Source organism: Anas acuta, chromosome 3 (assembly GCF_963932015.1).
Source record: "Anas acuta chromosome 3, bAnaAcu1.1, whole genome shotgun sequence".
In the NCBI taxonomy this organism is placed as follows: Eukaryota; Metazoa; Chordata; class Aves; order Anseriformes; family Anatidae; genus Anas; species Anas acuta.
In genome coordinates, this window is record NC_088981.1 from 76,793,967 (window position 1) to 76,821,360 (window position 27,394).

At 37.6% G+C, this 27,394-nt stretch overlaps 1 protein-coding gene across 1 annotated transcript in view; it reads left to right on the top strand.

Annotated features, from left to right (window-relative positions):
- MMS22L (MMS22 like, DNA repair protein) overlaps positions 1–27,394 on the top strand; it is a 94,986-nt gene that overhangs the window by 9,471 nt on the left and 58,121 nt on the right. Inside the window, exons 5-13 of the mRNA XM_068677875.1 lie at positions 3,838–3,925; positions 4,014–4,191; positions 5,280–5,373; positions 7,309–7,439; positions 11,373–11,486; positions 12,657–12,836; positions 18,287–18,349; positions 25,455–25,574; positions 25,930–26,156. Of these exons, the coding sequence (XP_068533976.1) occupies positions 3,838–3,925; positions 4,014–4,191; positions 5,280–5,373; positions 7,309–7,439; positions 11,373–11,486; positions 12,657–12,836; positions 18,287–18,349; positions 25,455–25,574; positions 25,930–26,156 (1,195 nt within the window). The remainder of the gene's footprint in view (positions 1–3,837; positions 3,926–4,013; positions 4,192–5,279; positions 5,374–7,308; positions 7,440–11,372; positions 11,487–12,656; positions 12,837–18,286; positions 18,350–25,454; positions 25,575–25,929; positions 26,157–27,394) is intronic.

The following is a 27,394-nucleotide window of genomic DNA, read 5'->3' on the forward strand; positions in this document are numbered from 1 at the left end:
ACAATTCATTCTGAGAAGAAATGTCTCCTAATTTCCAACCCAAACCTCCCCTGGTGCACAGTGAAGCCATTTCCTCTAGCTGGTTACCTGTGAGAAGAGGCCAACCCCCAGCTCTCCACACCTTCTTTTCAGGTAGCTGTAGAGAACAATAAGGTATCCCCTGAGCCTTCTCTTCTCCAGACTAAACAACCCTAGTTCCCTCAGCTGCTCTTCATAGGACTTGTTCTAGGCCCTTCACCAGCTTCGTAGCCCTTCTCTGGACTTGCTCCAGGGCCTCGATGTCCTCCTTGTAGTGAGGGGCCCAAAGCTGAACACAGTGCTTGAGGTGGCTTGTGGCTCCCCATAGCTGAGTAAAGGGGGATGATCACCTCCCTGGTCCTGCTGGCTACACTATTCCTGATACAAGCCAGGATGCTGTTGGCCTTCTTGGCCGTGTGGGCACTCTGCTGGCTCGTGTTCAGAAGAGCATTGACCAACACCCTCAGGTCCTTTTTCTCTGCACAGTCCCAAGCCTGTAGCACTGCATGGGGTTGTTGTGGCCAAAGTGCAGGACCCAGCACTTAGCCATGTTGTACCTCATCCCATTGGCCTCTGCCTATCAACCCATCCTGTCCAGGTCCCCATGCAGGGCCTTCCTACCATCCTATACTCACCCCCAACTTGGTGTCTGCATACTTACTGAGGGTGCACTCAATTCCCTCATCCATCAATAAATCAATCAATAAATCATCAATAAAGATACTAAAGAGGATGGGCCTCAACACCAACTTCTGGGGAATGCCACTGGTGACAGGTTGCCAGCTGGATTTCACTCCATTCACCACTACTCTCTGGGCCCAGCCATCCAGCCAGTTTTTAACCCAGCAAAGAAAGTACCTGTCCAAACCATGGGCTACCAGCTCCTGCAGGAGAATACTGTGGGAGACTGTGTCAAAGGCCTTGCTGAAGTCTAGGTAGATTATGTCAACAGCCTTTCCCTCATCTACCAGGTGGGTCACCTCGTCATAGAAGGAATTGAGGTTGGTCAGGCAGGACTTGCCTTTCATGAGCCCATGCTGACTGGGCCTGATCCCCTGATTGTCTTGCACGTGTTGTGTGATTGCCTTCAAGTTGACCTGTTCCATTACCTTACCTGGCACCGAGGGCAGGCTGACAGGCCTGTAGGTCTCTAGGTCCTCCTTATGACCCTTCTTATAGATCGGTGTCACATTAGCGAGGCTCCAGTCATCTGGGACCTCTCTGGATGACCAAGACCACCAATGGATGATGGAAAGAGGCCCAGCAATCACATCCACCAACTCCATCAGCACCCTTAGGTACATCCCATTGGGACCCATAGATTTGTGGGTGTCTAGCTTGCCTAAATAACCTCTTACCCAATCCTCTTAACCAGTGGAAAGTCGTCTTCTCTACAGGTTTTCTCTTGTTTCCAGTCTCAATTGTGCATGGAGGCTAGCCTTAGCAATGAAGACTGAAGCAAAGAAGGCGTTCAGTGACTGCCTTCTGTGTATCTGCCATCACAAGGGCACGCACCTCATTTAGCAGCACACCCACATGTTCCTTAGTCTTCCTTTTGCTGCTGATGTATTTGAAAAAGCCTTTGTTATCCTTGATGTCTCTTGCTAAATTTAATTCTTCATTGCATCCTCATTGCATCCCTGCATTCTCTGACAATGTTCCTATATTCCACCCAAGTGGTCTGTCCCTTCTTCCACATCACGTATGCTTTCTTCTGTTTAAGCTTTCACAAGAGCTCCTTGCCCATCCACGCAGGTCTCCTGCCCCCCCCCCGCTCAACTTCTTTCTCGCAGGAATGCATTGTTCATGAGCTTGGAGGAAGTGATGCTTGAATATTAGCCAACTCTCCTGGGCCCCTTTTCCCTCTGGGGCCCTGGCCCAGGGGATTCCTCCAATTAGATCACTGAAGAGGTCAAAGTTATCTCTCTGGAAATTGAGGGTCGTAGTCCTACTTTTTGCCCTGCTTCCTCCTCATAGGATCTTGAACTCCAACATCTCATGATGACTGCAGGTGAGACTGCCCTCAACCTTCATGTTTCCAACTAGACCATCTCTGTTTGTTAGTACCAGGTCCAGCAGCGCCCATCTCTTTGCTGGCTCATCTACGACCTGCGTCAAGAAGTTATTTGCAATGCTCTGCAGTAGCTTCCTGGACATTTGCTGTGTTGTCTTCCCAGCAAATATTGGGATGGTTAAAGTCCCTCATAAGAACTAGGGCCTGGGAATGTGAGGCAACTTGCATCTGCCTGTAGAAGGCCTCATCTGCTTTCTCTTCCCGAGTCAGTGGCCTCCTATGCTTCTATCTTGCATTTAATTTCCTATCTACCTGAGTGAGCTTTGGAGACTTGTTATGGACAACTGTGTAATATGGAGACGATATGAAATCTTTTCTAATGCTCTGTTTTTTTTGCCTTTCTTTGAAAATGCCATATCTGTGATGAACACTGTACTGTTCCTGTTCTGTTCCACTTATTTCATTGATAATGTACACAAAACATTTTGCAGTGAATTAATGTAATATAAAATTTTGCTTAAACAGAACTTTGAAGATAAAATAATGTAATTGCTACATAGTGGCAGTAATATCTGTACGTATTTCCATTAGAAGAGAGTGATTTGGTGCACTAAAACTGTGGTTTGTTACCACAGTAGATGCTTCTGTCAGGTAGTGGTGAGCTCTACACTGGAATATTATGGTACTTGTGCCAGTTAATTTGCTGTACTTTCTCAGTGAGTGCTGATGCACAAAAGATGGTGAGATGGACATATATGCAGAAAGCCTTGCTTGTGGGGTCCATAGCAAGTGGCATATCTAAATTTCAAAGTTACCTTGTGGCAGATGGGAAGAAACAACGGAGAGAACAAGCAAGAAAAGCAAAGGGAAAACTCACCAGTGGTCATCTGGCTAGAGGAGCAAATTGGATTGCCTTCCCCTGGATATGCAATTGAGTAAAGAAGGCAGCAAAGAGGTTTTGCCCTGCTTCCATCTCTAATGCTATACAGTTTTCACTAGGGTCTTCTCAAAATCCTTGTTTGCTGTTCCCATTCATGGGGCTCTTAAAAATGATTGCGTCGTGCTTAATCAGGTACAAGTGTTGCAGGCTGACTGGTTACTAGGCATTTATGTATATATATACATTATCGGGCAGTTGTTATTGGGTATTTAAATGACTATATTTACCTTGTTATGCATCAGTTTTATTTTTCTGTAATAAATGCTGAAAGCTAGAAAACGAGGTGTGGGGAAAGAGGTGGAGAAGCAAGTGGAATTGCGAGGCAGCTGCAATAACTAAACAATGGTGTACAGAGCCACAAATGAAAGGCAGGATACAGGATTGTGAATGAAAGAATCTTAGCTTCACACATCTTAAGGCACTGTGCAACTCTTCTTAGGAAGAGAAGTTACAAAGCATGTTTCCAAATAATGTTATGCTTATGAGTTTCCCTAGGGGAAAAGGATTTTGAGAAATCGCTTCATACTTAAATTTTTTAAAGGTCTCGTGGAAGCAGACATGGAGCTGGGCAGTAGGGCTGAATGATTTGTTCTAGCACTGATTCCTTGTCCCTGCTTGTCCTGAGGGTTTGGATGTTTTCTTTTGCCTTTGTATGGGGATATGTGCCCGAGATAGTAAGATAAGGAATGGCTCACTCTGGCAAGATGGCATTTGGAATTGGGTGTTTGCCACCAGGCACCTCCCAGGTTGGTTTCAGAAAAGTGTGTTTTTTTACTGGTCTGTTTTAATTCCTGTGGGGAATGCACGATACATGGGTCAAAGTGTGGCCACATCTGATCTAAGCTATTGATCACTTTTACTTCAGGTCAAGCTGCAAACTTGCACTCTGAAGCAGAGGGCATCAGGCGTCAGTGTATTGAGTTTTTGCATTATGTGAAAGTTTTCATCTTCAGGTGAGACGTGCACAACTTACTAATTTATTTTCTAAGCTTTCTATAGCTGCATCTTACCCATTTTCTGATTATGTGTGTGTGTGTTCAGGTATCTGGAACCCCCTAAAGTGGATAGTGATGGAGTACTCCACCCATATGAAGAACTAGAAGCCCAGTTACCATCACTGTTGGTGGAAGAGCTTCATGCTTTGACCCTGCACATTGGGCACCTTTGTGAACTCCCTAGTAGTGTCCTGGCAGCATTCACTATTCAACACCAGGCAAAGGTTGATAGCTTTTATAATTTTTAATTTTGTTTTGTGAGAGTACGTATTCAGTTTGATTAATTTTGTCCGAATAGAAATTAGTCTTTTTTCAAATTAGAATTATGATTTATGTTTTCTTCCTTTGTCACTTTATAAACTAAATGTCATCCCATACTTGGCTAGCACACCTAACGAGCTCTGGATTTTATGTTGTTTTTTAAAAATTATTTTTATATTTGAATAGCTTTTACAGTTATTCCTGCCTTATAGAAATGATAATACAGGCAAATAGGTAGGCTTGAGTTAGCATAGCATGTTTAAAAAATTCCTCATTATATGTCCTTGATAATGGCTAGAATTTCTGAACTTCCTGGTAGGAGGGGCATTTTTTAAGAATATATTCTGAAATGTGATTCAAAGTAGGGAAAGAGTGTGCATATAAAGAAGAAAAGTGCAGAAATGGAAGTTAAGCAACTGCAGTATTGAATGCAAGTAAAGTATTACCCTACTAAGATTTGTGCATATGTAATTAATTAATATTTTCAAAAAGAAAAAGGGAATTTCAATCTTAGGTTTCATAAGTTTGTATCTGGAGAGGAACAATCCACTGACCAGCAGCATTGTGAATCTTTCTGTTCATTTAGTTTGTCAATAGGTCTACTGTTGAGCTAATGAAAGAAACAGTAATTTCAATCGATCTTTAAGGAAGAGAGTAGTGAAATTTTGAAATTACTTTAAGAGCATACTTTAACAGTGTGTGTGCTACCTGATAGCACACACACTGCTAAAATAAAGCATTTTTTTTTTTCTGGAAAGGAAAAAATAACTAGTTTTAATCTGTCAAGCCTGAATGAAGACACTGTTTAAATTGTAGTTTAGATCATATTAAGGACTTCACAGGCATCCTCTACAGAGAGGGTTGTCATGAAGGTTTCTTTTTTTATTCTTTTAACTGAATGACATGTTTATATGTTATAGTCTATTTGCTCATATATATCCATAATGTTTACTGCAGGCAAAATATATGCCCGTTTTTTGTCTGTCTTAGTACAGTGTCCAGAATTCACTAAAGAAAAGTTACAAATAAATGTGTTTATTTTTAATCACAGATCTTTCCACCATCATGGCATTTATTACACCTCCACTTAGATATCCATTGGCTAGTGCTGGAAATTCTTCATGTACTAGGTGAAAAAATGATGAGTAAGTATACAGTATTTTTCTTGAACTTATTCTTGTATGTATGATTGATTTAGATTTCTCATCTTAATTTGTCCAGAATAACTTCCTAATGTAGTAGTTCTTAAGCATAGCTTTATTTAATTGGCTAAATTCAAGTTTGGTGAAGGTAGGTTTGATTTTGTTAATCTTATGAAATGTTTTGGGCTGTGTATCTTTGTTTCATTAAACTTTGCTACATGTAGCTCAAATTAAATGGAATAATATTAAGGATTTCTTCTATCAAAACTTGACCAAGATTACAAAGCTTGTTCTCAACTTATGTTTGCAGTGTACTAAATATTTAATAGCAAGACACCTTTTGAAATTGTAAATGTACTGTAAAAAGCATTTTTAACAGTGAACAGCAATTTGATACAAACAACGTAGGAAGAGTTTCAAAGGATGGACCAGAACAGAGAATCTACATTGCTAACTATATACTACACTAAAAAAATACTGGACAAAGGAAGAAACCTTAGTCAGAGGACTTTGTTTAAAAACAGCCAACCAACAACAACAACAAAAAACTTACTGGGCTTTAAAATGGCAAAAAGTAGTTGTTTATAGAAACTATAGAAAAAATCACAGAAAGCAATTGCAGTAGTTTGGTGGCTGAAGAAAAATTCTTAAAATACAGAAGTGAACATTATTTTCTTTGTGATAATTATGCGTATTGTTCATCTGAATGCTAGCAAAATCACAAAACTATGTTTTCTCCTGTAATCAGTACCACTGCAACAAACACCCTCGTTATTATAAATTATTATTATAAATTATCTATATAATTTCTGTAAAGGAATTGCTACAGTTGAAGTGACCTTGAGGTTTGGAAAAAATGCATTGTATAAACATACAATAGCCAAACTAATGGTATGGAAACTCAGGTTAGCTTTCATGAGCTTTGAGTACATTCAGAACACAGCCTTCTTTAGCTTCATGCATTTTCATTGATTTTGCATGCCTGTTTCTGGAGAATGTATGGATTGGCTGTTCTATAAAACTTCCAGGTTTCTCTTTATGTTTGATTGGGATTGTTACCCTTTTGGGGACCTTTTGGAGAAGGGATAGGCAGACTGCTGGATGTAATTTGTCCTCCAGAATTCTCTATTTCTAGGTAAAGTTCTGAGCAGTAATGTAGTAATCCATTTCTGTAACAGAAAGATCGTGCTTTTTAACAACAAAATACACTAGTCAAGATGTGTCTGTATGTATTATTTTGTCTTGTATTCTGTATACCTTGTAGAATTCCTTAGGTTCTTATCTCATTCTGTAAAGCATGCTGAATGGGAGCTTCATGCTGCTGAGACCAGTGGCAAGGTTGTGGATTTGGGGCTTCACCCTGCATTTCCAAAAATAAACTACAGTGTTGTTCTATGTATCTTCTGCTCCAGTGATGTCAAGGGAGTTGTACCATTGGAAAACTTGGGAGATAAGATCTCATAGCCTCTTAACTTTACCTTTTTATCTGTGTTAATGTCTACAAATGCTGAAGCTGGAATGTGATCATGCCAGCTTTTTACATCAACACATCCTAAGGAAAGTGTTAGACCTCTCTAGAATTGTTTGTCATCAACTTGCATATCTGCAAAACATGTTGTGATTTCAGAACATGCGCACTGGCATGTGACAAAGGGGAACCTGCAGAAAAATAAATCTTAATTTCCCTGCAAAACTGTACCAATTAAAGGCTGTAAAATGCCAAACTATTCAACTGTCAACCAGAATAATATCAGACTTCAGTGTAGTAATGAAAGGATTAGCTTGAATTTACACTGGACGAGCATTTCCAAATGAGTTTGTAAATTAAAATTACATACAGCTCAGCAAACCAATCCTAAGATATATAGGATAGGAAACAAATCATGTCTTTCTTAACTAAATAGATGTAATTTATTTATTTATCTATTTATTTTTTAGGACAAGTTGTGTATGCTAACAATTTCATAAATCTAACTGGAGAGAATTTAACCAGTACCAGTTTATTTGAAACACACTGTGGAAATCTTATATCTGATTTAATAAGCTTGTCCATCAACAAGTATATGAAGGTAACTTTTTTCTTTTATATAGGACATGGGTAGTTAGATACTTCTTTCAGGATACATGTGAATTAGATATTGTACCAATGCATAGATGACTTCTTACTGCTAAGTTTTAAATGTTATGTATGGCTTAATATCTCCATGTTTTAAAGAGTGTTATTTGTTAGGAGCTCAAATTGTGTTATATTTATTCATGACCATCTGGCAGTTGAATGAGGGAGTACTATTGAAATGCACTGTGTACAGAGCAGAAGTGAGTGCCACATTTCATAAGTTCAGTGTTCCAGGTTTAATGCCAAACATGGCACAGTCTAAAAGGTTTAGAGCTATAGATGAAAAAAAAAAACTTTTCAAACTCTCAACAGGAACAAAAAGAATAACTGTAATCCTGGCAGTAAGTTAACTGGACATTTACAGAATGTCATATTACAATTTATTGTTACATTTCTCCCGTTTCTACAACCTCATCTTTCTCTGACAGCTCTTTTACGTTTGTCAAGGGAAAACTTTTTTTTTCTTTCCTTCTTTAGCTGCAGTGTTTTTCTTGCTTGTTTTGAGCACTCCAAAGCTAGAAACTCATAATGGCTCCATATATCAGCTAGTAAAAGAGCTGTGCAATCTTCTCTGGCTGTGTTGAAACCTTCTTTAGATAGGCATGCGTGATCTGTGAATACAGGACTGAACTGAGACCTCCAAGTAGCAGTGACCACTATATAATTTATAATTTTCCTGGTACACAGACATGAAAAATGGACTCCCCTTTATTTCATATTGCCGTTTATGGAGTCAGTGGGAAAATAGCTGTAGCAGCATTTGATAACTGTTCTTTTAAACTATCTCTGGAGAGAGTTGTCTTACATTTTAAAATCCGTTTTAATCTATTAAATTATCAGATACTACTGCAACCTCCTCCCCCTCTCAAAAGGCAAATAGACGAGAGTAAATTTTTTAAAGGAAGATTCAAGTAGTATCTGTTGACCGTTGTGCTTGATGCTTTGAAATGCCACGTTTAAAATGACAGATTCATCCTACTTCCACAGCGCCACATTACAAAGAGAGAAGATAGTTTTTCTTCAGCTCTCCCTAGGATTGGGCTGCATATCTTAAACTAGTTACATTTGAGATTGATTTCTGAAGTGGAGCTTGGACTTGTGCTGGATAACCCCTCTTCAGCTGGTGCCTGTTCTAGTAGCCTTTAGTTCCTCCTCTAGTATGCAGTTGTTGCTGTAATCCAGCAATGGATGTAATGTTCCTCAAAACTGTTGAAAATGCAACTGAGACCCATAATAGATGAATAGATGAATGTCAGCTCATCACTAAAACATGCCTTAAGCTTTGGGCTGAGAATATTCAGAAGCACAGCTTGTAGCGTTTGTGAGTATTCTTGGAAGGTGGGACATAAACACCAATCCTTTATACTCATTTTCAAATCTGTGTTTTGGGGAGTTGTAGTGTCAAGACACTTGACAAGGATCACATGCTGAGCTCATTGTGCCCTGAGATACATTTGGCAGAGACATATTTATCCCTTCTTTCTATTCTCAGCAGCACATCCCTAGCACCAGAGCTGTATTACCCCAAGTTTACCACAATTTGCCATTCTTACCAAGATATTGAACTCCTGATGTTGCAAGAGGAGATCCAGACTATCTCTGAACGAAGCAATATGGGTTAAACAAAGGATAACTGAGATTTCTATATAATGCCTTGCTTTGATACTACTAGCCATACTCTATCCTGGTCATATACTGCACATCTTGCAGAAGAGATCCTGCTGTCCTGTAGAAAAGCACAGTAGTAGGTACAAATTGCTGCAATAACTCAAGGTAAAAGGCCTGAAACTCTTAACTTGTAAGACAGGTTGTGTACCTAATACTTCCATAAAATCCCCTGGTGTTAGAGTGCATCTGCAATATGCAGGCTGTTCCCTTCTGAGGGATCTCATTGCTGGTGAGTCATAGCCAGAGTATTTTTGAGGCTGCTTCAGTTTTGGGAAGTTAGCAGTTAAATAATGAATTTTTGATAGACTTTACTGGTCTTGCTGATGATTATTCTCAAGATAATATTTACATAAGATTAATTCAGGTTATTGAGGGATTCCCATAATAGATCTTTAGCTAGAAGCATGTGGAGGCATAGGCATATGAAAAACTCTAAGTGGCAAATGTGGAATATGAATAATAGAGTTATTTAAAATATTCCAGTCTTGGTCTCATGAGATTCTTAAGTTGATGCTGGGTCCACCCTGACAATTTCATGGGGTAAGCAGGATTTGTTATCAAAAAACAAATTGTTACATTTATTTAATACATATGAAATGTAATTTATATGTTAAATACATATAAAATCATATTTATAATTAAGTGTTACAGTATTTAAATCTAATTTGGAACTGTATGAAAACAGTCGTTGCAAATATATTACTCTAAAGGTGAATGATGAATAAAAAGTCTGTATACTTATAGAATATTATGCAGATTTGAAACAGAAGTTGAGACTGGTGATATACTTGTTCTTCTAATTGTGAATGCCGTTTTTATTCATTCACTCCCACTTCTGTAATGTCTCTTTCACACAGCTTCTACTGTTATTGGCATTGCGTATTTTGATTTAATTTTTAATTTACACTGTTAGGTTGCCAAACCCAGAAATGATTTTAAGTCCCAGTGTGATATGAGAACAGTTGTGCATGAATGGAGCAGGGAGAGCAAGAAGATATAAAAATCCAAGATTCAACGCATCAGATTTAGGTGTCTAGGAATTAGTTGGCTAGACCCCTAGACTCCTTTTATTTGTCGTGAAAGTATAGCAACAGTTTTTCATCTTGCAGTATGTTAGATGAATGGGTCTCTCTAGGTGTCCATTCCCCTCTATTGGTTTAAAAGGGGTGTAGGTTTACTGTTCAAACTTGGAGTACTGATTGTTTTGGGATAAAATGAGTTTAAGCTGATTTGTCTTACTCTTTTTTTACTACATTCCTGGCATTTTGTCCCTGCTGAAGGTAAAATGTCCTGAATTATGTTCCTTAAACAAAGTTTTTTGCACCTTTTTTTTTACTCTCTCTGAATACAGCACAGTAGATTCATAGGTCCTAAGTAAGTAAAAGTTTTGTCTATACTATGATTATTTTAAATACAGTGCTGGTAGATCTTAAAAACATTGAAGCGTAGAGAGAATGTTCATGTATTTAGCACTTCCTTTAGCTGTTTTGCTTATTTTGTTTCACAATTCAGGGAATGTAAAACTGAAAGATGAATCACAAGAAGACAGCTTTGCATTTGGAATGCATCAGTCTGAGTGAATTTTGTTAAATATGGAATAGTAATCAAATAACGTACATGACTTGAAATATGCTGTTTTCTGCATATTAAAAGAATGCCTTGCAGTAAATTTACCGAAAAGCAGATTTTGTGAAATGTTGTGGGAACATTAACATCCTCATGCCAACAAAAACATATTCTAGTAGCATTATGCCTAGTCATTAAGGATTTTTCAGTTAAAAATAACAACAATAATAGCTATTAAATCATTTGAAATCTTTCTCTTATCTTCCCCAAAACATCAAGAAAATCTAATCAATCATTTTTGCTTTTCCCTACTGTCAAAGAACGAAACAGTATTTATTGCAATTCCTTTTCATTTAGGCCTCAGAAAGCCATTTTCATTGCATTAAATAATGTTTGAAACTGGCTCAGAAGAAACTAAGAAATAGTACAACCTATAATGTATGTAAAATCAGGAAACAGTCTTTGTAGTATGAGAGATGTCTTTTGACTGTTAATGGGATAATAAGCTTTCCAATCTGTAATTGTATCCATATTATTTAACTGGGGGGAAAAAAAGGGTGTGTGTGTGCGGGAAACAGGAAATATTGGTACATAAAATGCAACTTCAAAAATAATATTTCTCTGAATTATTGTATTGCATACTGTCTTTTAGGTGAGACCTTCTGAGGCTCTTACTAGTCACCATTATCCCTGTATCTGCATTAAAGAATTGTGGATTCTACTTATTCAGCTTCTGGACTTCAGAAATAAAGGGTCTCACACAGAGGTAATCGAAGATTACTGTTACATATGCATTCACGCTACATATGCAGTGTAGTTGCCGAATGTTCCCAAACTGCCCTGAGTGCACTAGTTCACATATCTGACAATAGAACTGAACTTCATTTTTGCTTTAGAAGGACTGCGTGCTCATGGTGATGCTTTAGGCCACGTTCTGTAATGTGTGCATCAAGTCCTGACTCTAGGTTTGCAGTATACTATTTGATTATGGCCTAAGGTACTGTTAAACTTGGTAGCTACTTGTACTAAGGAACGTGAAGGAGCAGACTGAAAGCTGTATTGTAGGACATGTTGGAAAAGAAAACATCTTTACACATTTTTATTAATCTTTCGCAATTTATGTATTATATCACGCAAAGATTTATCTCCAGGTATTAGAAATGTAGGTACAGCAGACTAATGATTGATCTAGCCCATGTTTCTGTCTTTAATACCTGTACCTGAACTACCTATAAAAGAGAACAACTTGGATTTTGATGCTTGTAATTGTAGCATCACCCAGCTCAGGTGGTTGAAATGGAAGTGCAAAGAAGTTCCAGAGAGTTCTGCATAATTAGGGAAGATGGGTACAGTCTGTAGGAAGACATAAAATGCTATAAATAGGAGTCTGAGCCAAAGAGATTAATTAGTTTATCAGTATTGTAATGGACTGACTTTGAACAAAACAGGGGATTTGAACCTCAGTTTGCTATCTTCCAGATGGATTTTCTACTATTTACTGCTCTCTCTTTCTTTGTTAGGTTAGTTTGGGACTAAGAGTTTTTCAAAAATCTGTTATTTCAAGTATTCATTAATGAACTCTAGTATGAACTCTCATATGAGTACAAACCTGGTGATCCTCTCTTCATTGTCATTCCATACGCTCTTAATTTTGCCTGTGAAGTGTCTTCCTTGTGACCAAAGGTTTTACTTTCACATTGCTCTCTACTGGTATTCAAGGGAAAGCATCCTTAAATAGCTCCAGGTTTTCTCTCGTAATGCTGAACGCTAGTCTCTGTTATTTCCTTTAAATGACTGTCGCGTTGCTTGTTTTCTGTAAATAAATAAATAAATAAAATAAAAAATGACAGTATTGTGGAGGGCATTATTAAGGTAGGCTTTAGCATTCAACACAGTTCGATTTTTATGGAACAGTTTATTTTTGGATTTTCTACAGTGTTTCTGGAGCTTGGTGAACAAAAATCTAAAGAATATCTTTGAAAGACCAAGTGGTTCTGAAAGAAAATCTGTTTTTGAAACAGTTCAGTGTAAAGACCCATTGAGCTTTAGCTGGTGGATTATTACTCATCTGGCATCACTCTACCAGTTTGACCGTAATGGAGATCTAGATGAAAAGGTGAGTATGCTTTTTTTCTAAACAACTCAAAGTTACAGTATTTTATTTAGGTCTCAAACTTTGCTTGGTTATTTTTGTTGACAGAAAACAGTTGATGTTGTTTTAAAGGATTGTTTACGTTTGTTTAAATGAAATCCTTCAACGTTGGTAATATTAAGAAGCACTTTGTACAAGTCACTAAGCATTCCAGTAGCCCTTGACATATATCATACACCAGATATTCAGTAGGTTACTGTATTAAGGAAACTTGAAAAATCTGTGCTAGTTGCTAGCATATATATTTAATGATGTAGTGTGTGTTTTAAGACTGTCTGCCTGTAGCATAAATGCTTCACTGAGTTTGCTGTTCTAGGAACTGAGCACATTAGATTGTACTGTGTGAAATATAAACCTCAAACATTAACTGTGTAGTTGGTAATGCCACTTTGATGGGGGGGAGTGGTAGCTCTGTTCTGGATAAATTCTAGTCTGGCTAATTGTATTCTCTTTACATCACAACATTGGCATGTTGACATGCATATATGCACATAGCTTAATTTTCTGTGATGTCTGATACTGGCAGACAGTTTAAAAACTGTTAAGTTCAAGCTCCTGGCAGTAAATGGCAAGCCATTTACCTTTAGGGCATGGTCTTAGCTTTTCCTTCCAGCTGAACTAGGCTAGACTGTGATTATTGACTTCTTTTCTGAGAATTTTGTTGTGAGGGACTTGACATTGCCATGTATTCTGGGAAGGGCCTAGGTAAGACCTGTGCATGCCATTCTTGCATGTCTGTAAGTTGTATGTGAGGTTACACTTTGGTACTGGTGCATCAAATTCTTGCATGGACCTCACTGTAGTTTTCTGCAGTTTTGGAGCATGTCAACCTCAGCTCTTTTTTCAGTCTCTCCGTCTGGGATTCATCCTGTCTAGTTTTAACTTTGTAATCATTAATTTAGAAGGAAAAGGGCACTTACTGAGGCAATTCATCTGTTTTGAGTAGTATGAAAACTGCCAATTTTCCTTAATAGACTACAGAGGGAGCTGACTAGAAGCTAGAGATAGCTGAAGACCCAGAAATGTAGCTGGTTTGTTGTTTTGTGTGTTTATTTTGCATTTCAGCTGGATTTCCCCAGTTTCCTAAGCATCAACTCTAAGTTTATTATGGAGTGTCTTTTATTATTTCTAATTTAATTATGTCTATTAAAAATGTATAGGTTCATACCCTTTTTCTCCCTAAATATTTACCAAGATTTCAAAAATGTTTCCCATTTTAACATAGGATGGAGGAATAAAACCTTGAAACATGTTTATGAACTGCAGACCTATGCAAAGGGAAGAGTAAGATCACATCGGTTGATCAATTTATTTTATTATAACTTATCTTTTCCTCCCCTGTGCAATCTTTAGGTTTTTAAAAGCATTAGTATATAAACAGTGTATGAAGAATGTTGACGTGTTGTACTTCTGTGAATGCTTTCAATCCTAGATCAAATTAAACTTTCCAATTAAATATTACTATAATTGATTCTTATCTTACAAACTTCCTGAAATATCAAAAGCAAAAAAAGTGATAGGGAAGGTGGAGTAGCTCAGTGGTTGAATATTTAGTTAGAAAACTCATAACCATCTCTGTTGGCTAGAAGTTCTGGTGAACATACAGTTTCTGCTACTTGTGGGTTGACAGATCCTTTAGGATCCTACGGTACTGGGCTGGGAGGAACCACAGTCCATAGTATGCTTCAGAGGGACATTGGGAGGATAGAATTACTACACTCCTTGCTTATTAGAGGAACTTAGATGGAGAGAAAAGGTTATTCCTAGGTTGAATACAGAAACTAGTGTGGAGGAGACATTTATCTTGGGTTTCTTATATTTTATGCTCTAATCAAAATGCAGTGATACTGTTTACTTTGATCATTGTTTTTTTTTTCCCCGTCTCTCATAGTGATACATACTATGTATTTAGCCTCATGAGAGATTATTTTTTGCCTGAGGCACTATATTATTTAAATAAGCCAAGCAGACACTGAATGGGGAAAAAAGATTCCTGTTGTTCTTATTTTAAAGTAAGAATCTGAGATGCACTGACAGGAAGTGATTTGCCCAAGATTAAACAATATTTTTTCCTTAGAGCCCATCTGGGAGAAGAGAATTTCCAAGTCCCAATTTGTAAATCACGAGACCATCCTGTGCACACTTCTTTTGATGTTTCCCATACTCTTTATGTTCAAACTGTTAGCTGTGCCTCACATTTTTTTTAAATCTTGTTGTTTGTCCAGGGTTCCCTGTTCTGCTGCTACTGGGGCTTATAAAAAAAAAAAAGCAAACCTGTCAGCAACAAGAATGTAATCTGTCGTAAATAGTTGATGGTAATAATTTCTTTTTCTTCCCATGAAATACATCCTCAAACACCCTTTGAAGATAGTAGGATAAAATTTGATATAAATTTGTTGAAGTCAGTGGAATTACATCAGGACTCGGTGTAGTCCTGTTTTGTTGGTTAAACATCTGACGTGATAGCTTCATGACACATGCTTTCTTTTAATTAACTGTGATCAGAGGTGGGAGGGTGATGTGTCATAATGATGGTTATTCATGTGCTCCCTAGCAAAAATTGCCTCTAAGCCTATGTCATCTGTGGAAGACTTTCCATTTTTTAATGTGGTCTGCATGGCCTTGAGGTTATTATGAAAGCTTTTAAAATTCTAAATAGGTTTCAGACTTGCTTCTTTTTTATTTTTCCCCTTTAGCTCATATAATGTAATTTCAAATATGCAATGATTCATATATATTGAATATATATTTCATACACATGAAACCACTTTTAAAACTAGAATATTTCTGGCACACGGCTAGAAAATTTTTCCCTCTGTGTTCTGAGGGATGCACGGTGTATGTCTCTATCCCTAACCCCACATTCAGGTTCCACTTCACTATTCTGAAGCAGGATTTAAAAAGCAGATGGGACCCAACAAGAAAAATTGCCACTTCTGAACATTGCAGGGGTCAATTTCAATATACTGTGGGCTAGGGAAATATAGGTAGAATTACTTGAGGCTAAGAATTCTTGCCTTTGAATAATTTGAAATGACTGCATAGCAAGATATGCAAACATGGACTTCCAGCTGGGAAGCCTAGGATGGATCTTACAGGTAGTCAGGTGTTAGTTTCTTCTGCAGAAGTTTCTCCCCGAGAACCCAGAGGGTCTCAGCTTAAGTTTTTTGTTTCAGGAGCAGTTTTACTTACTGTGAGGTCTCCAGGTTCTGTTGATTTTAGGATTCTTTGAGGGTGGAGGGGGGGATATGGTAAGCCAGCAGGTTTGGACTAAGAGATGCAGATTCTACACACTCTCTGACAAGAACGGCTTTGAAACAGTTGCTATGCCATATTGCCAGGGTAGCAGGGAATACTGTTAGGATGTAAATGCAGTGAGATTTGAATGAAACGTCTGTTAAAAGGCAGAGACAATTGAGGCTGCAAGAAGGGTGCAGCAGGTTGTTGGTGCTGTTCTTTCCTGAGTCTGGGCTGAACCCGGGTGCATTCTGGTAATCAATTCCAGCCAGCGTCAGGATTTTGCCTTACATTACTCAAGGATCCTGTAAGGTGATCCAGCTGGGCTGGAACTGTGGCTGTAAACACCTTTCATATAACCTGTGTGCCCTTGGGCTATGGGAGTGCTACAAGCATGTTCTGAGCGGGCTGCTCCAGTCATCCAGAGGTCTTGTAGCCATTTAGTGTGATTCTTTAATATCTGTTTATCTCTGATAAATCTGGCCTTTGAGCAGTCAATTAACTTTACTTGGAGTTTGCAGTAGGACTGTGTAGGTAATCACACAATATCAGTCTCGAAATTATAGCAGTCAAAACACAAAGCAGTGATGCAGTGTTCTTTTCCTTCTGACAGGATTTCAGCTGTGGTTTCATGATACAAAGGCTGTGGCATCAATAACAGCTTAAGAAGTCCTGTTTACACCACCCGAGGCGTGATATACCCTCTGCTGTTCTGGCACAATTATTTGTGGCCCTGTTGTATGACCTAGGTCAGATCCTCCTCCTGTTTCCGTTCTGTATTTTACTCTTAAAGCTCTAGGTTGGTTCACTGATCTGGTTCACACTGGGTCCCACAAACAGAAGTACCAGAACAGCTGAGCAGTGGCATGTTAAATCTGTGAGGGCAAGATGAGGAGAAAGCAGTAGGAACTCCTTAATTGATATTGCTGAAGTTTCTGATTTCTGAAATCACAGCTTCAGTTTAACTTTCTGCAGATCTCTTTTTTGATTCACTTTTGTCCCATAAACAGTGTATAGACTGTGACTTGTTAACATCAGCAGTCTTCCAGAATATTTATTGTTTTTGTAGTGCAAAAATGTAAACCCACTAAGTAGTCAAATTACATTGCACATATATTGCTGTATCTTTTTAAAGTGTTGATCTTTAAAATTCTTTCAGTAATCTCTGAAATCCTGTGTGGAATTGTCACCAAGTCATGGCGTTAACTAGTGTAGTTAATGGAGGAGGACAGGGGACAGTAGTGTTGCTGCTGGGAAGTAGTTATATTTACATTAACAAAGGATTAACAGTTGTAGTAGTGGAGAAAATGAGTAAGGCAGGACAATGAAAAAAGTACTACTTCAAGCATCTATCATCTATCTAACCTATATACATAACTGAACCTAAGAGGTGATTTTTGATACTCCTGGGTGATCTAGATGTAGCTAAGAATGGTATGTATGTTGACTGGCTTGCATTTTATTTATTTTCCTGGGAAATAGCCTTAATTGGAAAAACTTCTTTTTTCAATATATATTGCCATGCAACTTTTTTACTTTACTAGTATGGTCTAGTTAATTCAAATGAGCAATTATCTGCCTTACCAAGCTGAAAAATATGAATTGTGGGCCATATTTGACCTACCCTGATTTTTTTTCTATCTAGGTCATTGCTACCTGACCAATTCCTTACTAAATTAGCCAAAACAATCCTTTGTGATTGTCATAGGAAAAATGAGTTAGAAGTAGTTTTTCACTAAAAAGAGAAAAAAAAAGAGAAGTAAGATTGTATGTTTTCCTTCTTTTTATTCCTTATCTCTTCCTTTCTAGAGAATGTTAAAGACAAATTTTAAGACATTACTTATACAAATCAAAAATGTCTGAATGTTTTTGCTTCTTTACTAAAAATGAAGGTTGGAATTCTAAATTAGTCCCTTAAACCAGTTAAAACAGCATACCCTTTATTTTTGGTCTTTTTGGTATATGAATTTTGGTGGTTTTTGTTGTTGTTGTTTAGGTCTAATTTTTAGGACAGACATTCATAAAGCAAAGAATCTCTTTTCAGTGGTGACTAAAATATGCTGTCATGAAATGGAATATTTCTGTAAATTTCTCATCCTCTTATTTTCACATTATTACATAATGATTCCTGTGAAGTATACAAATACTATTTCATGCAGCTAGTCATTATTTTTCAGAAACGGAAGGAATCCAATTGGAAGTTTGTGGAAGAACTCCTTAAAAAATCCACTGATGTTCAGGTGAGTGTGTAAAGGAAGAAATAATGAACATGGGAAGTGTCAGGGATGCTTTCTGGAAAAGACAGTGCATGAAACAAAGACCAACTAACAAGTGTATTTTTGGAATTCTAGTGTTTTTATCAGAGGCAAATGAACATCCTTGACGTATCTGAACTCTGGCAGTATACGGTTCCCTCCTTGTTAGCAGTTACACTTGCTTTAAAGTGGTTATGCTTGATGCTAAATTGTCAGATAAAGGAAAAAGATAATTATCCTGGAAGGGTAGGTATATGGCTACTCAGACAAGATGTATTCAGAATAAGAACTGGATGCTTAGAAAATGTAAACCAGATACTGAATGTAAGGATATCAAGTTGAAGAGACATGATGAGGGAGATAGTCAGTTGCATTGAAAATTCAGCTATATCCTCATCACAGCAGGAAGGTGACTTGCCTTGCTGAGCAATTTGTCTTACAGGCTTGAATCAAACTCTTACTGATAAGGTTCTAGTTTCTGAGCACTCATTTCATACCTTATCATTTTTCTTTCTGCAGAACTGTTAATGCAATGCTTCATGGCCCAGAGGTCAGAATTGACCTCCTTTTAAAATGCTTTTAAATATGCTGTTCATCATGTTTTTAAATATATTACGTTGCAGCTCTGTAAATTTGTTGTGAAGTTGCATGGTACAAATTGCAAATGTGGTAACAGCAACACCTATAAAAATAACTTCTTTAATTTGTGTATGCTTAAAATGAGAATAAACATGTTTATTTTTGTATTTGGTCTTAGATGAAAAAAATCCTGCAAAGTTCTGTTGTTGAAAGCAGAAGAGGAATCAGTTCTTTTTTATTGCTATTACTGCCTTGCTCATGCAGTAGTGACAGATGTAGTAGAAGCAGAGTAAGGATCAATGCTTCTTACAGTTTGTACAGAAATATATTTTGTAGTTGTTAGGATAGTTGATACAAGAGGCTGGCTATTAAAAGTTGAAAAATCACATTGCATGTAAACTCTAACATTTGTGTATATAGTTTTGGCTTAATAAAAGTTAACTTTTTTTTTTGGAATGATTTCACGGTATATAATTGAATATGCATACTGTGCATGTACACTAAAACTATAGTGATGGCATCACTTACTGGATGCTTACCATTCTTGGAGAGAAACTAGAGAAATTTAGATGACATATGAGGCAACGATATCTGAAGTAGTTTATTAGCCATTCTCCTGCATAGGAAAATGTTCTGTATGTCAGCAACCTGACGACAGTAAGAGGACACTTCTTACATATTTAATGTTCCTCTTTTCTTGTGAAATCTTACTTTTTTAAAACAAATATTATCCTAAAGCTGAATATACACAAAATACAAAGCATTTTTGATGCTTTTGTTAAACAGGTATTGATTTGTAGACAGTTATTAAGGTAACTAGACAGTTGAGTTCAGAAGATTTGAAAAATGACACAGAAATACAAGACAAATGTCTGTTTTAAGTTCCAAATGCAACTATGGCTGGATTTAAACCAAACCCCTGTTTGCCAAAGTTGTTTGTAACTATTGCCAACAGTCCAAGGAGTCACCTACTTTATTTCCTGTCTTGAAATTTTTCCTTTTTTCATTATGGAGTTAATTGATTGTAGGAAATGCTCCTTGGAGAGCATTTGTACCTATACATGCATATGTGAGTGCATGGTACATACTTTTATTAAAAAATGTATTCCCCTTCCTCTTCTTGCACTCCAGCTTTCCTGACAGTGTCTAGGAGGGAGCTTTTCCTTTACCTGTAGACATGTCCATCTCCTCTGTCAGTTTCTCATCTTTGTGTGTCTGCTTTTACCTTTTGAGTTATCCACTTGTACCTTTGAAGTATCTGCTAAGTGAGTATTTCTGAGACCAGGAAAATGGGAATGGGAAGCACAATGAAGTATCAAGAAGTCAGTAATGAAACGGAACATGGACAAGCAGGGAAAAAAAAGGGAGAAGACTCCTCTTTGAAATGAACAATGGGATGGTACTGAAGATATTGCCCACTCAGGCTTGGCTTTAGCTTGTTAGTGAATCCTACCTAAGCCATCCTTTTAAGCATGCACTCTATAGAAGAGTGCACAGGGATGCACAGTAATAGCTCTGCAAAAAATGTTGGAAGAAAAGGTTGTAGCGAATCTCTCATTTACAAGAGAGGGCAGGAATTAGTGATTAGATACTTTTTTTTAAGTATATGGGAGGTTAAAATCTGGTTATGTTTAATATCATTGGATTCAAATGATGTCCATCAACTTCATAATGCACTTGTGCTTCTTGCTCCTTAACTTCAAAAGCTTATAGACAATAAAGGTAGGAACATAAAGTGAATGGGAATATACAACAGATGAGGAAAATTGAAATGAAATTAAGTGTGTATATTTTTGTGTGTTTGAAAAAGGTACGTATCATAAATTTGCAATGTAAACTGATAATCTTTCTCCTACCAGTAACTGGTAATTTCTTTTCACATGACCTTCAATTTCTGTGTTGTTGAAAAGGTGATTTAATAGCCACTGTTGCAGGTATGAATTTTGAGGGTAAGGGAGCATCATGAAAGAAGAGAAAGGAACCATCAGCTTTGCTGATGAATCAGCAAACATTAGAGTTAGCTTTTACAACATTAGGACAACTCAATATTGGGATGCAAAAATGACTAATCAGTGTTAAAACTGCAACTTCTTGGTAGTTGAAGTAAAATGGTTGAACTTAGTGATTAAAGCTAAGGTTTTCAGGAAAATATCGATGGTGAAGGTGATGGTGCAAACCAGAAGACTCTAGTCACATTAACTGAGAACAGCTCTAATGAATTGAACCAGCGAATCTTCAAGATAATCACAGAACATGCCTCTGTCATGAGGTAAATATTGTGTCAGTAATGGGATGATGCTCTGCATTCATGGTCTCTGCTGTCCCTGAATGCATGGCTTCTGCCTCTGTGGTGGTCACATCTTCACAGGCAGCAAGTCTTGCCCATGGATTCTCACCCCCCTTTTTGTCATGTGGGTGATCCCCAGTATGGAGAGGACAGCCCTCAGGCAGACAGCAGAGAACCTCAGCTACTTTCATGCAGCATGTGCCTGGTTTTGGGGGTGATAATGACTTCCTGAGGAAGGTACCCTATGTCCAGGTACCATAGCAGAGGGGTGCTGCAGTCTCCAGGTAGGAACTCCTTGCTTCTAAGGATATAGCTGAGCAAGGGAAAGATGTAAAGGTGCTGTTCAGGTTAGGGGGGACCAGTATATAGGTGGGAAGTAAAGATACTCTGTTTGTAGGCTGTAAATAAAGGCAAGAGCAGTAGTGGATACCTGGGCAAGTGTAGAGCGCTGCTTGCCTAGAGGAGTTGTGGATGTTTAAGGCCAGGTTGGATGGGGCTTTGAGCAACCCGGTCTAGTGGAAGGTGTCCCTGCCCATGGCAGGAATTAGATGATCTTTAAGGTATCTTCCAACCCAAACCATTCTATGATTCCTTAGATATATCCTTTCAGTTTCAAACAGTTGACAGATTGGTGAGTTTCTCAGCCAGAAATCACCCCTTTTTTTTTTTTAATCTTGATAGATAGAGTTGAAGACGATTGCTTGTATGAAAGGTTTCCCATCTGTATCACAAAACCAGCAGTTATAATCAAAGACCCCCATCTTCAACACTTGAGACAATTATTGGAAACTGGTTACATGATGTATTGCCTAGCTCTTTTGTAAATTGGATTTCTGTTTTGGGACTAACAATAAAGGTAGAGCTGGTCTACAATTCTGTTTGCACAAAATGAAAATGACTGTACTACAAATTTAAAGAATATTAACATCTGTATTTTTGTATACTAGGCAACATCAAACTGATTAAATTTATGGGTTGCTAGTATAAGATGAATTTGCTCAGGAACTGTTATTGTGAGAATCAAAAGGGTTTTTTGTTTGTTTGTAAGGGCCGATAGCAGTCTGTCTTACTTGCCTTCTCTCATTTGGGGAAGTAAATGCTTCATGATTGTTTGATTTCTGCCTCAATTTTATTATACCTTCACTACTTTGGTGTTTAATTCCAATCTAAACGAAATACAGAACTACTTGTAGTTCTAGGAAACCAATTTTATTTCTTCAGTAGGAGGTCATAATAGAAAAATGTTGTGTTTAGATAATACTATCATTTTGATAGTATCTGGTGTTCCTCCCTTCTGCGATAAATTAAAAGCTGACTACCTCAAGAGTTCTCATAGTATTTCCAGCAGTGCAGGGGAGACCATTTTAAGCAAAAGAGAAATGAAAGAATCCATTAATCCCAGGGGTATTTGAAGTCTGGAGAACTCTTTCATATTAAATTCAAGATAAAGCCTTCAGTACTATCTTGGTTTTGGAAGCCGTTCTAAAACTATTGTTGGACGGATAAATAAGGGTTGAAATTGAAGCTGCTCACAATACCATGCTTCCTGTTGAATTAGTTTAATTGAAATAGTCATTGTTTGTTAAATTAGATCATAAATATAATCCTGTGCACAAATTACAGTTTTAGGACTAGGCATTCTCTTTCCAAAATGGGTGTGTGTGGTTTTTGTTTGTTCTGTTGTCTTTTGTAATGGGGTAGATCTCTCTAGAGGAATAGATACATTCAGTTAGTTTTATATCCACACTCCTTATCTTATTCATAAAAAATAGCACAGTTGAAAATGGCTGCAGTTCTGTCCCTTGGTTTTGGGTGAGATTATTTTTATTTTGGGGACACTACTGATTTTAGATGTAGTGTTATGTCATTTAAGAACAATTCTTGATGATCACCTTTCATTTGTTGACATTTTTATTGTATTTGAACTGCCATTCACTACGTCTTACTCTCTTGAAGTGTTCTCTCTATGGATACTTCAGCGTTTTCCATACGTTATATATAATGTAATGTAATATGTAATTTTACATATTACTGAAAATGCCTTTTCAATTTTCAACTTGCCTTAGAAATACACCTCTTTAGAAGGTGTATAACCTAGATTAATTTTTCATAAGAAGAGAAGGCAGGCATTAGAAGTTATTGTAGATGATTGCTGTAATTTCTTATAGTGTTCTGATACAGTGTAGAAAATAATGTTTTCCACAGGAATGTATATCCAAATCTATGAAGCTAGAGATAAGTTAATGAGTTACAACTCCTGTGTTCTGTTGCAACTGGGGGGAAGCAGATCTAAGACGCAGTAGACATAAGAGATAGCATTGTGGGTGAAATTTAAGTCACTGTCTTCCAGTAACAGGTACTCAATGAAAGACCATTAAAAACAACAAAAATATCCCCACAGGTTAATGTTGTTTTTTTTTTTGCCTGGCATCAGGCAAAAACATGTAGGTTGTTTTGTTTTGTGTTGTTGTTGTATTTCTTATTGTTTTGGGTTTTTTATTCAGCCATTTTCTGAACTGGGTTAATGCTGGACATAGGTAAACCAGGACCTTGTATAGTCCATGATCCAGCAGTGTAATTGGAACAGAAAGAGAGAGCTTCCTGATATTTATCTGAGACATGAAAGGTTTTGTTCATTCCCCTTCCTGGTGCTATGTTTTAAGTCATACAACTCATCTCACAGAATCATTTACGTTGGAAAAGACCTTTAAGATCATCAGGTCCCACCATCTTGTATCTCTTTTATTTTTCTTCCCCCTTCTATTATTCTTTAGTTCATCTTAAGCATTTAGGATTTCCAAGCCCATGTAGTATTTAGATGTATTTGAAAATAGTTCAGGGCTTTCTCTCATCACAAAGCAAGTGGTCAAGTCCTCCCAGGGTGTTATATTTAGTATCATCCTGAAGTAGATGCCTCAACCAGGCTGGATTAAACATGTGGTTTCATTCTGAGTGGGGAGCTCCTTACATCCTAATTGTGGTACAAGTCCAGTTTTGCTTATATCAAAAGTTTTCCCACTCCCAGTAGCTCACAATTATGATCTGAATGCTTCATTGTGTTCAAATTGTTTGGAATTTCATATTTTCTTCACTGTGGGTCATCTTTGGTTCGTCCGCGAAGTTTGGAACTGATGGAAACGTTTGGAGAATGTTTCTCTTTCTGCAGAGGAACTCATTGGCAACTGCTCAGAGGTTTATTTGCTATTCATTCAGAATTGTCTGGGATGTTATCAATATTGCAGTGTTGCAGAAGTTTAACAAGGGACATGATTCAGAAATAAAAGATCCTCCCATTTTCTGTACTGTTAAGAGAAGCATGACCTCTTGAGATAGCTGTACCTTCCCTCTGTATCAGTGGTGAATGCGTTTTCCTTTGGACGTACATGACAGAAGGGTTTAAACATTCAGCTGATTTATTATGCATTCAGTGTAATGCCCTATTTACTCTTCTGTAAGGTCCTGTACCGTGCAACTGTGTTTCAAGTTAGGCCCCCAATATTGAGGTTACAGTAAGTCTACAACAGTGTGGACACCTGAAAGGGTGCACGATGAATTATTTTACTGGCTGCATTACAACATGCATTGGATGACAGTGTGTGTGTGTCAGCTTTTATATTCTTGTTCATTGCTTGTAATAGCAGATGCCATTTACTTTATATTATATATGTTGAGAATCATAGAATGGAAGGGACCTTGAAGACCACCCAGTTCCCCCCCCCCACCCTTGCCCTCGCGTGGGCAGGGACACCTCCCACCAGACCAGGTTGCCCAAACACCTCCAGGGATGGGGCATCCACATCTTTTCTGGGCAAGCTGTGCCAGTGCCTCACCACCTTCAGATTAAAAAGTTTCTTCCTTCTATTGTAGCTAAACCTACCCTCTTTTAGTTTAAAGCCATTACCCCTTATCCTATCTATCAATGCAGTCCCTGACTAAGTGTCCCTCCCCAGCTTTCCTGTAGCCCCTTTTAGGCACTGGAAGGCCGTGATAAGGTTTCCCCAGAACCTTCTCTTCTCCAGGCTAAACAACCCCAACTCCCTCAGCCTGTCTTCATGGGAGAGGTGCTCCAGCCCTCTGATCATCCTCATGGCCCTCCTTGATTCATTCTAATAGAAACATTGTTTATATGAGGAAATGATTATGGGTAGTCTGATAGTATTGGGTTTATATGTAGACATGGTGATGTTTCCCTCCTACATTTAAACTTTTTATTCCCTTTGCAAGACCGGTGTGTTAGAGGAACAGTTACGAATGTATCTTCAGTGCTGTTTGACTTTGAGTAGTTTCTGGGACTGGAACCTATCTGCCATCACCATACTCTGGGATTATTACAGCAAGAACCTGGTAAGTAAATGAATATATAAAAATACAGAACTGCATGTAGACCATCTTCAGTGTTTAGCAATTAATTATGATTCCCCTTTGGCCAAACATGACTTTTATACTTCTGAAAAATTGACTAGTCGATGACAGTAGCCTGAATTTGCTATATGAATTAGAATGTATTTTTATTCTTCATTAAGGCTACCGATTTTAAGATCTTGTGAAAACACTTTGCACATTTGTGATGTGTTTTTATTTTTGGAGTTGTGGTACGAACGTGCCCTTTTCTTTGTGTGAAGGATTGTATCTTACTGTCTTTGGAATATTAACGTTTATTGCTACTTATCTTATTTACTTGTTTTATTTTTTCTTTTAGAACAGTTGCTTTACTGTTCCGTGGCTCGGTCTGAAGGGTCTGGCAAATATCAGTAAAACTTCTTTGTCAATGCTCGAGTTGGTAAAAAGTTGCTGTTGTGAACAGCAGATCCCCACCCTGTACGAGTCCAGCAACAGTTACCTCATTTTTCTCAGCATTTTGGCACGGATGATGAAAGAAGAGACAGAGAACAGTGGCGTGCATCCTTGGAAACAAATTAAAGGACGGTATGGCTGCGATTTGTCCTGTCTCATACTATGAGATCTAGTTGGTCTGACTGCATGGCCCTTTGAGGCACACACTAAAGCAAAGTGGGGTACAGTGCTCATGAGAAAGTAAAGGGGGTGAAGGATCCTGGGTGTTCATGATCTGAAGAAGGCAGTTGTTCCATTTCGTTTCTGTTGCCAGCTAAGGCTGTGACAGGTATATAGCTGGGTCCAAGAGTCATCTTGGCAACCACAGCCTGTGATGATTTGTTTCGTCCCACCAGCCAGGAATTTGGTATACTGGCAACCTATGCAGTGGTACAACCCTGTTGCCAGTAAGGTAATGTAATTAAAGCACAGAAATTCTGTTTTGAGCTGCATGTAAGCCATGTGTTGTCTAAGAACATACAGCCTGGCTCTTGCTATGCCTTCAATTCCCTTTATATTTCCTTTTTCCTTTATACGGTTGCCAACATTTCTCACAATATTTTTTGTGAGGGTTTTACTTTTTCATTTAATTCTGAAACATACTAATTAAGAGAGGTGCTAAGTCATGATATTTAACAGCATACATATTTATGGTTTTTAATCAAAATTGTGACATTGCGTGTACTTACTGAGTCCTCAAAACTTTTAGTAATGATATCATACTGATTGTTAAAGGTGCTAACACTTAAGATTTCTTTCATTGGTTATAACTTACTTAGATTTGTTTGGGAGTTTTTTGCTGTTTTTGACTTTTAAGATTAAGTTATATGTAAATAAAAAATGGATAAAATGTGCATGCAGACCTTATAAAGCTATGTAGTATGTCTCTCCCAAAAAAGAAGGGTTATCTTTGCTATCAGAAGGGGAAAATACATGTACTAGCTATGTAAGCTTCATGAATTGTTACAGTCAGTAAATTTTGGGTTTTAAAATTGCTACAACTACATATTGAAACAAATATATTGTTAAATGCTGAATCAGTGTCTTGCTTTGGTTAGTAATTTTAATTAGTCTGTTTCATTTTCACTGAAAACAAATTATACTTAAGTTTTTGTGTTGTTATAGCTTGTTACTTTGTCTAATTTAAGAGGGGGAATAATAATACACAACACACACTTTGTCTGTCTGCTCAACCAGTATTCATCACTTCTGACTTGAATAAATTAATTATACAAGTAGCAAAATTTAACAGCCTACAGCTATGATTTTGGGATGAACTCTGTTTTCAGCAGCTAACCAAGCATTAATTGATGCATGAAGAACGTAAATGC